This window comes from Melopsittacus undulatus, unplaced genomic scaffold (assembly GCF_012275295.1).
Source record: "Melopsittacus undulatus isolate bMelUnd1 unplaced genomic scaffold, bMelUnd1.mat.Z mat_scaffold_283_arrow_ctg1, whole genome shotgun sequence".
NCBI lineage: Eukaryota > Metazoa > Chordata > Aves > Psittaciformes > Psittaculidae > Melopsittacus > Melopsittacus undulatus.
Genome location: NW_022994211.1, coordinates 19182 through 33614, shown reverse-complemented (window position 1 = coordinate 33614; position 14433 = coordinate 19182). Strand labels below are relative to the sequence as shown.

Below are 14433 nucleotides of genomic sequence, written 5' to 3'. Positions count from 1 at the left end.
TGTGTTTTAGTTACCAAGCATGAGGCAGGTTCAAGCAAAAAATGTTCATCCAACTACTTTACATATTTTCAAGACAGCTTAGAGGGCCAAGATGGAGAACTGCCAGGTCAGCCCGAGGCAGCTGGCAACTCAACAGAGCTGCAAACCCTACAATTGCATATTCCTCCTCCTCAGAATCAAAGCAGAGATCACCACCATGCCAGAATACTCTTCAGCTGGTGAATATGCTGGAGAGAGCTGCCAGGTCTTAAGTAACAGGGAAGGTGGTGATATATTGCCTTAAAATAGCTACCACCTCTATTTTGCACACTGCAGAACAAGCTTTTAGCCTGTTTCCAGCCTAAACTACCGCAACAACAGAACAACCTGAAAACCCATTACTAATGAGAGATAGGAAATTTGATAAAAGGTCTTGCCAGAGGGTAGGGAAGGCCGGATATTCGGTAGCAGCAGTTCCCTTTTTAGCCTTGATAAGTGCATAAACAAAACCCATTTCCAAATAAATGTTTGCTTTGCCCTGTTTCTAACTAATAGGAGCCTCAAAAATCTGCGCTGCAAAAGTAAAGATACCCCTCGCTCTGTGCTGCCTGCTTCCCTTTTTCTTTGAAGCAGAAGAGAGGTCTCATTACACAGAACTTGCTGCTAGTTTCATCACACAGTCCCACGGGAAACTCTGTGGACTAGGAACACAAAGAGTCTGACAGCAACTGGCTCCTCTGGTTACCACTCAAGACACTACAAACCTGTAAGACACTGAAACATTCTTTTAGAAAGAAGTATGTGTGTGCACACACACTGTGTGGGCTCTGGCTCCAGTCAGCTCCATAATCCTTTAGGAGCAGAACCCAGTGCTTCAGTCAACTAATGAACACGTGCAAAGACTCACCCTGCTTCATTCTCCTAAACCTGCTTCACAGAGTCAACTGATTTTAAAGTCTAACTTCAACTAAAAACTGTTCTTCAGAACTACAGGGGACTTTCAAAGTTACCCTGATTACCATGTTTATAGGTGTCATCTGTTCTCTGAGCTGGGGAGGAGGAACTACTCTTGTGTCAGATTATCTTAAGTGGCACTCTCCTTCTACTAGGGAAGAAAAATCCAGATCTTAATGCAGACCCATTTAAGGGGGGTGATGAAAATGAATGTCACCTACCAAGGGAGATATAGTAAAGCAAGAAGTAACATGCTCAATAACAGGTTGTTCAGCAGAAAACCCTCCCTCTGAAGTGAGGACAAACTTGAATTTTCAGACTTGGAATAAGACTACAGAGTAAGAATGAGTCATAGGAATTTTTGCTCTGAATATTAATTAACAGATATGCAGTGTCCTGTCTATAGGTGACATTAAAAACAGTCTACACAAAATACTTCAAGGTTGAAGAGAGAAAGCATTCACATAACCTGTAGCAGAGAGCGTGTTGTGAGTGTGTGACCTGATCCTTGACACCTGGCCTTTCAGAACAGGAGAAATGCCTGCATGTTAACTGTTGTCACACTGACTGTGAACTAGAACTGATGTTGGACAAATCATGGCCCACGTGGTTTATTTCAACTCTTAAAAAGTTATCTGAGCACAGACACCTCACACTTTTACTGAGGTGGAGGTGAGGAAAACAAAAACAACTGAGTTAATGCCATCTGCAGCAGAATTGTACAAGCTCTGCTTGATGCTGCGTGCATGCAGGTGCAGAAGGCCATGACTGTTTTACCTCTCCCTTTGAAGAAGTCAAAATGCAAGATCTACTGCTCACTTGAACAATACAATGTCTTTATTAGTCATGCTTAAGGCTGAAAAATACAGAATGCTTCCTTTTTGCTCTATTACCTTCTCCTTTTGTCCATTCTCTTCTTCCAGGACAGGGACTAAGCTCCTCAGCAACACTATGATGTCATTAGCTCCTTCCCTGTTGATCCGTTGGATCACTTGTGTATCTTCTTGTTATAAACACCTGTAGTTCCTACTACTTAATTGCTCCACTCTTGTTTCAGATTAATCAGCACTACAATGCAAGCAGTGCTGAAGGTCTCTAACCAATCCTCTTGGACAGAAGCATTGCCTAAATGAGCTACGTTGAAGCTGGGCCTACTTTTTTTTCTTTCTTCTTTCTCCGAATTTTAGCATGCTTCTCACTCATTTTTGCAGTGAATGGTTGAGATGAATCAGTAAGATCTGTCCTCAGAAACTGGAATGCTTCTGAAGAGCACAAGTAAATCAGTGCCAAACACAATTACTCAGATTCCTCACGATATGACCACAGGGAAAAATGCAGATGTGACCCTTTGTGGCCGTCAGTGAGCTCCTCACTCCAGCCAAGAGAAAGCTTCCCCAGGAGGTGGCTAGGCCACAGCTCCCCAAGCTCCTTCTGAGCAAGTCTTTTCATCACATACGGTAAAATTGTATAGGTTTTGTGGGGGCAGGGTGCCAAGGCCAATGAAAAGACAGTAATTTCTTTTTCAATCAGGAAAAATGGTATGAGATAACAGGAATACAGAAGAAACAAACAGTCATCTTGGTGACTGCTGGTTATCTGTGGGGTGGGGCAGGAAACTTCAAAACCATATGAGCAATTACTAGGAAAAACTAATTTGTTGCTAATACATTAACTCTCCCTAGGTTGAAATCCTGAAGCTACGTCACCTGGTGGACACTTCATAGTATCACAGGATGGTTTGGGTTGGAAGGAACCTTAAACCCTATCACACTGCTGGTGATGCCGCCCAGGACATGGTTGGTTTCTGGGCTGAAAGCGCACACTGCTGGGTCATGGTGAGCTTCTCAGGGACCAACACCCCCAAGTCCTTCTCTTCAAGGCTGTTCTGAAACCAGACTCTCCCAGCCTGTATTTGTGGCATTGCCCTGATGCAGGTGCAGCACTTAGCACTTGGCCTTGTAGAACTCCATGAGGTTCGCACTGTCCCACCTCTTCCTGTCCAGGTCCCTCTGGATCCCCTCCCTTCCCTTCAGCATGTCAATCACACCACACAGCTCAGTGCTGTCAACAAACTTGCTGAGGGTGCTCGATCCCACTGTCCATGTGGCCCACAAAGATGTTGAACAGTTCCAGTCCCAACACCCACCCCTGAGCAACACCCCTCATCACTGGCCTCTACCAGCATAAGGAGCATCTCACGTTTCAGCTTGTGCCTATTGTCACGGGGTATCTACTCTCTTTACACCCTCTCTTCATGTATTTGTACATGGTGATAAGTTTCCCGGCTCCTTCTCTTCTTTAGGCTGAACAGAGCTCTCTCAGCCTTTCCTCACAGGAGAGATGCTCCAGCCCCTTCATCTTCACAGCCCTCTGCTGCACTTCTCACCTAATACCACTCTCTTTTAACAGGAAGCCCAGCACTGGACCCAGCACTCCAGCTGGGGCCTTACTGGTGGTGTGTGAAAGGGAAGGATCACCTCCTTTGACCTTCTGCAACCTCCCTAATGCAGCCCAGGACACTCTGGACCACCTCTTTCCCCCAGACACATAGCTAGCTTGTGTTCCACTTGGTGTCTACCAGGACCCCTGGGCATGCCCTGCAAAGCTGCTTTCCAGAGCACTGACCTCCAGGCTGCACAGACCTCTTATATAAACAAGAGGTTATTCTTCCTTCTGCATTTCCTTGCGTTGAGTTTCATGAGGTTCCTCTCTGCCCCTGCAGGCATCTGGTGTATCAGCCACTGTACCCAGTTTTCCACTTCCTAGTTCATGATAGAGACTTCATATATCATCTCCAAACTTGATGAGGGTACAGTCCACCCCATCATCCAGGTCAACCATGAAGAAGTCAGATCACAAGCTCAAACTAAGAGATTTGAAGACCCCAACCCAAAACTAAACTTCCAATATGTATCTTGGAGCGTCCTGTACACTACTATCCTGTCAGAGTTCAGCTTTATCACACTGAAATGCTCCAGTGCAGAAGGTACTGCACTCTGGAAGTTTTGACCCAGTTAGTAAAGCCACTTCTCAAACCAGAATTAACACCAGCTCATACACAGCATCTCAGAACTGAAACTGAAACAGCCCTGAAAATCACTTCTAAAGAGGGAGAACTTTCACCACACGTCCATTTTTTTTTCCCCCAAAGGTACACTGCTCTCAAAAGGTGCCAGAGAATCACAGAAGCATTAGAGTTGGAAAACACCCTTAAGCTCCCTTAAGAGTCCAACTATTAACCCAGCACAGCCAAAACCTCCACTAAATGCTCCTACCACCATATCTACAGGTCTTTTAAATCCCTCCAGGAACGGTGACTCCACCACTTCCCTGGGCAGCCTGCTCCAGTGCTTGGCAACCTTTTCTGGAAAGAAACTGTCACAGTAGTTTTGAAACCTGGTCTCTCCTCAGGCCATTGTTTGCTTTTCTAATGAGTTATTGAAAGTCATTAAAGAAAACATAAAACTTTACACCTGATGGCGTTTTGGACAAATTTCTGCAGCCTGAAGGTAACCAATTACTGGAGAATGCTCAAACACTTTCACAAATACACAATTACCAGTAGGTAATCTGCCAGAAACAACCTGGGTTGAAGCCCCAGGTACTCAATGGAAATGCCTCGATTCCTAATCTTTTAACAGTAGATGTGGATGAAGTCTGTCCTATTCTCAGCAGTGCTCAAAGAAAAAGTCACACCTGTATCTGTACAAACACAGGGTGAGCTTTTGTAAAAGCAAAGTAGATCACCATGTGGGGTTTATTTTGAACAAAGATACTTAGAATTAAAAACCTGAAAACAGCACCTGTATATTCATGTGTCTATCCATAAATCTGAGCACAAAAGTCTTCTCAATTCTGGTAGCAGTATCGCCTCATTGGAGACAATTAGGAGGCCCACGTAACATTTCTGGGAATGAAATTTTGTTCAGTTGCAACTCCTATCCAAATTAAGAATCCATAAGAAGAGCAGTGAGCTTACAAGAAACACACAACACACGCATGCCAAGGCAAGGGCTGAAAAAGAAGAGTACCAGCTGAAGGGAGAACAGAATAGGCAAGTATGGAGAGAAAGATCAATTTTCCTTCTCCCCATTCTTAATTCATGGGTTTGGAATCCACCACCAGGTGTTTGGGGACTCCTTTTATTTAATGCTTTACTTCACATATTTTATTCGTTTCTACTATTTACTTATAAAACCACATGAAGATATTTCATCCCTGTCTTTTTTTTTGTTCCACTGAAAGAGATGACAAAAATCTATTATATTAAAAAACAACAGTAAAAAATATGGAAGAGCTCCTGGGATAGCTCAATGGACAGGGAAACCCAAGCACGTTCATGGCATTGCTATGAAAACCCTACAAAGTAGCAGTGCCCTGTGGCAACAAGTCCTTTACATGACTTACCAGCAGGCCAGAATACAGAGACCAGTAAAGAGGATGATGAGGATGGGGTAGGAAGCACACAACAGCCCGTGGTTGTAGAACGCCCGCGATATCCTCTCACGCAGTTTTTCAGTCAGGGTCATCCTCAATTGTCATCACCTAGCTGCCATCCCGGGATACATCAGGGGGATGGGCAATTCCAGCATGGACAACGCTTCAGCCGAGGCACTCTGTCCAGCTGGAAATTGGAAAGAAAGCAAGCTCATTAGAAAACCAGAGAAATAAAAGGGAAATAAACATTAGCAAATGGCTTTAGACAGATTGCCAGCACTATACCTGCTCAGGAGAGGGGGGAGGGCGAAACAGACACCACACATCAAGAATTTGTTATGAGCCTACAAGCAATTTGATCAGATGATTGGGTTTTGCCTAAGGAAAGAGAGGGCCAAAAACGCAAATGGAGAGCGAACAGCAACTGAACAGACGTCAGGCACCGGCCGTGAGCAGCTGCTGGTCAGAGAGGACACACAGGAGAGGAGCTAGGAACCAAACCGTCTGAGAGGAAGGAAGAAAAGGAGCTTAGCAGGAAGAGAATTAAGCAGTACTCCTAGGAGATGCCAAAATGCCAATTAGAAAAGAAGGATTGAGGCTAGCTGTCAGCAGCGTGGTCTTAGGGGAAGTGCTTTTGGACACAGGCTGAAGCGCTTTCAGAGCTTTAACTATTAGCAACACACCACTTACAAGAGACCAGAGCAGACTTTACAGCTAAGGCAACCCAGAGAGAGTTATTCTTTGCATGGGGAATGAGGGAGGAAAATGTAAGTAGACGAAGAACATTACACAGTAAAATAAACTAATGCAGATGCTTCTCGCCAAGACAGATTCTGACTTGACTGTAAGATTTATGTCTAGCCATTCACCGAGAGCAAACAGAATCACAGATGTCAGAAGTAGTCAGCTTCAGCTTGCAATTTGATTTATAAAGTAGAAAAATGCAATAGAAAGAGCCCTAAGAAAAGGTTAAGATAATACATTACAATAAACCACCACACAAATTCCTAGGAAAGATGGAGAAGAAACCTAACCTCCGACCTTTTCCTTCTTTTTTTTTTCTTTCTAAATCTCAGGCTAAAAGCAAAGTTGGTTCCCAACAGTGTTCTGAGAAGTGAAAGGGTTCAGTGCAAGACTGAGTTTCTCATACAGTTCAAAGCTACAATTATCTACGGTTTTTATATTTTTACCTCCAAGGGAATGAACACATTTTTTCCTGGCTTCTCCAGAAAAAGACTGGGATAGTAAGAGATCCAAAGCATATCAAATAGGTTGTTTTGTCCACCAGAGATCACCATTTATGATTGCATCAGAAAACTGAATACAAGACCTAAACAGAGATGACCTATGAAAAACAGGTGGGCATCTGACATTTAACAGCCCACCTTCATCATCTTGAATGCAGACATTAGAGAGGAAGCTCCAACAGGTTCACACAGACAAGAAACCCATTAAGGGGGTTTATACATATCTGGCTTAGGAATTCTGTAAGCCTGAAATGTTTAGTAGCTGGAGGAGGCATCATAGGTGCTGGTTTGTTTTATATTCTTTTCTAATCAGCCACTTTCAGCTATGTGGGAGCATACAACAGACAACAAACTCTAACTACAGCCACCATGATTTAAATTCCAGATTCAATTACATTGAATACCCACAGACGGTTTTACAATGACGTACCTATCGCCCCTTCTCTCCCCTGTAATACAACTAGAAATAATCAGGTTATTAGCAATAGAAGCACCAGTCTCTTATTCTAATGACCACCTAATGGAAAACCTGGATAAATATTTTGGCTCATACCTTTTAGCAAGGCACTACATCTTTGCACAAGAATCAACATCACTTTCTTAGTCATAGGTAATTTCAGTTTGCCTGCAGTCCAGCACCAGCATGAACATTCCAGGATGCTGGGAGATGGGAGGGATGAGATGTGCTCCTGCTGTCTGGACACCTTGCAATGCAGGGGGTAAGGCTGCCAAGCTGGACAGAACACTGTACATTGCATTCATGTGGAATAGGCAGGATTTTTTTTATAGTCACACAGGGAACCTAAAACCATAGAATCCTTGAATGGTTTGGGTTGGAAAGGACCTTAAAGCTCACCCAGTTCCAACCCCCTGCCATGGGCAGGGACACCTTCCACCAGATCAGGCTGCTCCAAGCCCCATCCAACCTGGCCTTGAACACTGCCAGGGATGGGGCAGCCACAGCTTCTCTGGGCAACCTGTGCCATGGCCTCAACATCTTCACAGGGAAGAACTTCTTCCTCAGATCTCATCTAGATCTTCTGTGATATAAACATGCTGTGCCTGGCTCTTTGACAAGCTTTACATTCTAATAGCAATTCTGGTTATTAGCACTGCACTGGGAACCATTTCTACTAATTGCGATGAGGAAAACATTGCATTTTCTCGCTTCACCTGTTGTGAAACATCAGCATTCATTAAAAAGAAAACATTAAGCATTCCAAAGCTAATATTTGCTTATTAGTTTTTCAGAAGTTGCATATTAAATTCCAAAATCTTTATTAGCTTTATGCTGCAACAGTGCTCATGAAAGTTAAAAGCAGGAACCATTCCAATTCAACATAGTTTTTGCAAACAAAGATTAGCTAAAGCAAAATAAACTCTCTGATTTTAGGAGAAATGTTAAAGAAGAACCCAGTCAAGAGTATTCTTTTCCTTTTGCATGACTGCAAATCCAAGACAAAGTCTGACTGGAAACAAGAGGACATCAGGACTTAACTTTGCAACACAATGCCTTGCATTTCAGGTATGAAAGACAGATACTCAGTGAAGTTCAGAGACAGATCACAGGAAACAAAAGCAAACACAAGGGCTGAAAGAAACAGGTTTGGCTTTTAAAATATCTTAATTTTCAAACTAAGTCACATATTAAGCAATTGCTCAGGTTCTGTAGTCATTTCTTCCATTCACACAAGCACAAAACATTATCATTGCCAGGATTACACTAATTCAGCTCCACACAAGTATGAGTTCCAGATTGGGAAGAGCACCCTGCACCGAAGTTACTCCTCCACTTCTCCAGAAACATTTCAGCGCAGCCTTGCAAACATTTCATGTGAGATGCAACACAATGCTAAGGCCACCAATTTGTCACAAACTGGAAATCTAATGCTGCAGACAGAAAACATAATTTGGATTATAACAAAGTCAAGAAATCTAAGTTCAACAGGAAAAGGGTTTCGTCTTGCAGCTGGGTAAACACAATCCAAGTGTGCAACACAAGCTAGGATCTGTCTGGCTGGGAAGCAGCTCTGTAGAAAGGAATCCTGGGGGACACAAGCTCAACAGGAGTGAACAGTGGGCAGCTGTGGCAAAGAAAGCCAACAGGATGCTGGGTAACATCAACAAGGGCATCACCAGGAGAGACAAAGATGTCATTGTCCCGCTCAGCACTTGTCAGGGCACCCCTGGAAAGCTGTGCTCCAGTTTTGGTCCCTGCTATATAAAAAAGATATGGACAAGCCGAAGAGGGCACACAGAAGAGCCACAAAGATGACCCAAGTGATACAGGGGTAACCAATGTACAGGGGGTAATACAGAGAAATTGTACAAGGGGGTTAAAGGAATTCCTTTGCTTAAACAAAAGTATTGTCTGTCCTAAGTACCTGCCATTGCCATCTTGCCAAGGCATTGATTACTGCTGGAGGGGGAGAAGCAGATGCAGTTCTACTGACAAGGGACAAAAGCAGATGATTGGTTCTACTGAGAAGCCAGGGAGAGGCAGACTGGGCGCCGACCAAATCTTAAGGCCATGACAAAGGCACAGGTGTTTGGTCCTACTGAGAAGCCAGGGAGAAGCAGACTGGGCGCCGACCAAACCCTAAGGCCATGTCTGGAGGTTAAAAGGTGTAAAGTTTAAGAAGAGGAAGACTCATTTACTTCATCCCGAGACCCCTGCCCATGACCAGAAGGGGCACTGCGCAGGTGCAAAGGACCTTCCGGCTCATTATAATACGAAGTGGGGATAGATACTAAATATGTATAGGTGGATTGAGCAACTTCATGTCTATGTATACCTTAAGAGAATAAATGTAAAGGGAGAACAACCCTGAGGTGTGCATGCTTTGGAGGAGCTATCCCCATGCACCTCAGTGCTGAATAAAAGCATACCTACTTTACAACTTTAACTAGTTGTGGAGTCTATCCACGCATCACAAGGACTGGGAAGCTGTGAGGAAAGGCTGAGAGAGCTGGGCTTGTTCAGAAAAGAAGGCTCTGGGGAGACCTTATCACCATGTTCCAGTATTTAAAGGGTAGCCACGAAGAACATGGAGACTCCCTTTTTACAGAGACTCACATGGAAAAGACGTGGGGTGATGGGCACAAGTTATTCCCAGGCAGATTTCAGTTGGACATAAGAGGAAAATTTTTCACACTGAGAACAATCAGCCAGTGGAATAATCCCTACACGACAGTGGTGACTCCCCCAGTGTTGGACACTGTTAAGATTGGGTTGGACAGGGTGCTGGGCCACCAAGTCTGGGTCATGTTTCACCTAGAATTGCTGGACTAGGTGATTCTTGAGGTCCTTTCCAACCTGGGATTCTAGGATCCTACGACTAAAACTTGATTATTTTTGCCTGATGCCCCATTACACACCACAGTTCTGTAGTTTTTTGGGTGTACTGCACCCTCTGCCACACACACTTGCAGGTGAGTTTCTCAAGTAGCCCAAAACTTCTCTCATACAGAATTCTGCAGCTACAGAACAAGGGCTTCTACCACCTCATCAAGAGAAAGCACAATCATTTATTTACCATTCATTCACAACGCAAGATGGGCAGAGAGAATATTAAATGCCCACAACACTTCTACAACCCCAAAGCTACCCTTTACTATCAGAAAATGGGTTATGTTATACACCACTGCCTATACTGCTGGCATAAGACAAAGCCACTTTTCAACAGAACTGATGCACCAGCATCAGCATGTACCAGCATCCCATCACACCACCCACTCCCTGCCACAATCTCAGCATGTACCAGCACAGCGGCTCTTCATTCAAACCCCTCATAAAAACCAAGTCTGGCTCCCTGTAATCTCTACCTAGCTGAAGGCAAGTCAGGCATTCTACATCCCACCTGTACAAGAGCTGCGCAGATTATTCAGTTTCTACTTCCAAAGCTTTTCTGTAGTGTGGAGCTCGTGGCAGCCAACTCTGCACCAGGTAACGCAGCTGCACTGAAGCTGAAACCCTGAGAACCTCACAGCTACTGCAGCACAGCAGAGGTTGGCAGGGACCTCTGAAGATCGTGATGGTGATCCAGGGCAGGCTGACCAGGGCCATGCCCAGGCAGGTTTCAAGTATCAACACTGATAGGAGACCACAGCCTCTCTGCAACTGGCTCCAGTGTTTGAGCAGCTGCCAAGGTGTCCCCCACAGGTCAGTCCCCTGGCACACTGTATAAAGCCTCAACACAGGAACACTTGCACTGCCACTCCCCACACACCGCAGTGTTCATTAACCACACATCTAATTAGTCTTACCATGAAGCTTTTGGTAGCCCAGTCTATGGTTTTACAAGCTTCACTAAGGTCTGAGAACGATAGTGCAAGATCTTCATGTACGTTCAGCAACTCTCTCATCCCCACCTGCAGCAGCACATGAAATTTGCAGCACCCAGACACAGAACCAGAACAGGCTCTTACATTTCCTATACTCACTAAATGAGTATATGACCAAGACAGTCCAAAACAAGGTCGTCCTAAACTGTGCTTCAAATGCAAGAAGAAAGAGAAGACTATTTCGTAGGATTATGAATGCTGTAACGATTATACTTTCTTGGAAAACTCCTTCTGTTGTTGTAGAGTTTGCTGGCTCTACTGCAAGTTCCTACAGAAATACCCCAAAACCCAAAGACTTACCAGCAAAGGAAGAAAAGTAGCATTTCTTCTTGCAGGAAAAACAAACTCAAATTTACAGATGCTGAACAGTACTGATTTTCCAAGATAATAGCTTTTATCTTGCTTAACAATAGCTACATGTCCCAAATTCTTTACATTTCTGCCTGAGAGAGTTTTACAGCCTTCACAGAAAGGCTCCGTTTACCACCTGAGTGCAGGAAAATGTGGCTAATAGCAGCAGCAGCTCAGAGAACACAAGCCCACTGTTAACTTAGAGGACAAACAACAAAGGTATGACAACTTTACTCTTTATAATAAACAATAACCTGTTTTTAACGTATATTCAACATCTTGGTTTTCCATAAAACATTCTTGAAACAGGCCTCTGCAGAAGTGTCATAAAAACACACGATGGAGCTTGTGAAGAGTAGAGGGGGAGAGGGGGAATTATCAGAAGAAAAAAAATAATCCCTGTTTTGTACTAATTTTTCTTGCACTTCCATACATAATTTGCTCATCTTGCTGCCTACAGCAAAGTCCTGTAGCCAAACTTTTAACATAGATGTTAACCCAGCATTTTCCATTTAAAAGACCAATGCTGGTTAAGCAGAAACAGACCCAACATGGTCCTTCTGTCCCCCCAAGCCCCTGCCACCAGCCGCAGCATCCCCATTGGGACCTGGCATCACAGGGGCACAAACTGCCTGGGATGTACCTGTTCTTTTTCAGGGGAAGTGCATCACAACACTGTAACAGCCCCAAATCCAACACAGAATTTCTGAAGCCTTCCTGCCAAATCTGTGTTTGGGGAAAGGACAGAGGAGGAATGGAAGGCAGAGAAAGAGCTTATTAAAACTAGGATTGATAAATCTCACCCTGCTGTTGTCAACAGAGCAGATCAATCTGACTGCTGTTCATGCAGCACCTGAGGGAAAGGCAGGCATAGGGTCCATCAGCAATTATTCACCCTCCCAATGCTGCAGTCATTTGTCACATATCCATCAAACCAACACAGGCTCTCTGGAGACAGCAGAATTAGAGTAACAACCTTCTGCCCTCAGCTTTCATGCCTACGTGCCACCTCCCCTACATGGCAGCACTTCCACAGCCTTCAGGGGTATATTCACAGACACACACACACACGTGGCTACAAGTATTTTACGTGTTCCTGGGCTACACCCAGAACACACAAAGTAGAAAATCAAGAGTGATCACTAATACTGAGTCTACTGTCTGATTTACAGTCTCCACTTGACCTACAAACATCTCCCTGACCTCTTTCTAGTCCTTGCACCACCCATGATTTCAGGACAATGCCAGAAATTCAGCACCCCCAAGTCCCCCCAAAACCAAATGAAACCAGGGTTTCCCTGCAGAAGCAGCAAACAGCCAGATGTTGGATCAGTCTTATGCCAGGAAAAAAAACAATGAAGATATTTTCTTGCCCTTTATTGGGCTGTAGAGGTGTTCACAGCCTCCAGATGTTAGAAACTATCACCACTGCAATCCCCTCAGTAAAACAATGGGTGTCTGGTGCTGCAGGAGCTCTCTCATCCCAGCATCAGCAAAAGGGAAGGAAAAGGAGTAGGAAGAGAGGAACAGACCCTGGGAACCCAGTTCTCCCATTCTTCAGCAAGCATGGATTCTCCTCCAATGAGGAGCAGGGATTAAGTGGTGTTCTGAAGACTTCAGAGGTGGGAAAACAAGAAATATGGTCAAGACACTAACCTCTCTTCATAGAAATGCTACACAATCAACTCTAACATCAAGTTCCTATTCTCCAGTTGCATTCCCGTGGGAAGAATAACGTGCTTTGTACTGTGAAAGGACACAGAGGTCACAGGGGAACAGAATACTTCCTATGGGAAAGTCATGACCAGCGCACAAACCCCCTGCAGCCTGGTGTCTAGAATGGGTTAATCCTAACACTGTTCTTTCAGAAACAAGGCTCCAGAACAGCCTGAATGTTCTCAGTCAAGTATTCTTCATAAAAGGGCGCTTTTCATATTCAAAAGGTAGAAGCTCTTCAATAAATGAAATTTCAGGCTGTATTCTCCCCATTCCAGCTCTAAGGCCAAAGTAGTATTTGAAGTCTGGACTGAGTTTTTGAATGAGATTTCAATACACAAAATGCACATCTAGCCTGGGATAACCAAACAGACACATCCTCAGCTCAAGCCTCACCTTCCTCTGGTCAGAAACAAGCTAGTTTTGATAGAGTCAAACCTCCAAGTTCTCAATAGTATAATGTAATAGTACAATACCACACTGGCCAAAGATCCCCAATATCCCCTTCCCTTCTCAGTTATCTTCTCAAAGCTCTCTGCACCGGTCTAAGATTTGGACTGCGTGCTCTAAACTTGCCTGGCAACTCAGCTTCCCTCAGTCAACCCCAAAAAACAAACAAACCACCAAACCCAGATAAAATCACGCGGCCAGGAACTCAAGAAGTTTAAATGTTAAGGAGTTACACACTCCTTGGTAAAAAACCTACACAAATTAACAGAAGCCACTCACTCCATTTTCATCTTTTTGCCAATTTTCCTCTCCCTACAATATTTGTTTATGTTTTGAGAGTTTAAAAACCTAGAAGTTATCTGAAATAGATCCCATTTTACAAGTGGTATTGTTGGCCCTTTTAGGTACTGGAAGCTGCTCTAAGGTCTCTCCCGAGCCTTCTCCTTTCCAGGCTGAACAAGCCCAGCTCTCTCAGCCTGTCTCCATAGCAGAGGTGATCCAGCTCTCAGAACATCTTTTTGGCCTCCTCTGGACTCACTCCAACAGCTCCACATCCTTATGTCAGGGCCCCACAGCTGGATGCAGAGCTGCAGGTGAGGTCTTACCAGAGCAGAGGGGGAGAATCCCCTCCCTTGTTCTGCTGGTCACACTGCTGAGGATGCAGCCCAGGGCACGGCTGGTTTCTGGGCTGTGAGTGCACACCCCCCAGGTCTTTCACCTCAGGGCTGCTCTCAATTCAGTCTCCACCCAACCTTCCACCAGTGCTAGAATCAACTTACTGGTGTCGATTAAATGACAGAATGTTCCACGTGAAGAACCATAAAATACACAAGTTTGGGATATGTAACCAAAATAGAAAGTATCTAAATTTAGGGGAAAAAAAGCCCACAACTTCAAAGTTCAGTCTTCTTTCTGCCTCCAGCCACAGGAAGCTTACTCACTTTTTAAGTATACT

At 44.3% G+C, this 14433-nt stretch overlaps 1 protein-coding gene across 2 annotated transcripts in view; it reads right to left on the bottom strand.

Annotated features, from left to right (window-relative positions):
• The window catches only part of LOC117438421 (sterol regulatory element-binding protein cleavage-activating protein-like), a 62571-nt gene that overhangs the window by 37463 nt on the left and 10675 nt on the right, over window positions 1-14433 (bottom strand). For both annotated transcript variants that reach the window (XM_034073945.1, XM_034073944.1), the window contains exon 2: window positions 5341-5557. In XM_034073945.1, the coding sequence (XP_033929836.1) occupies window positions 5341-5462 (122 nt within the window). In that variant the 5' untranslated portion in view covers window positions 5463-5557. The remainder of the gene's footprint in view (window positions 1-5340; window positions 5558-14433) is intronic.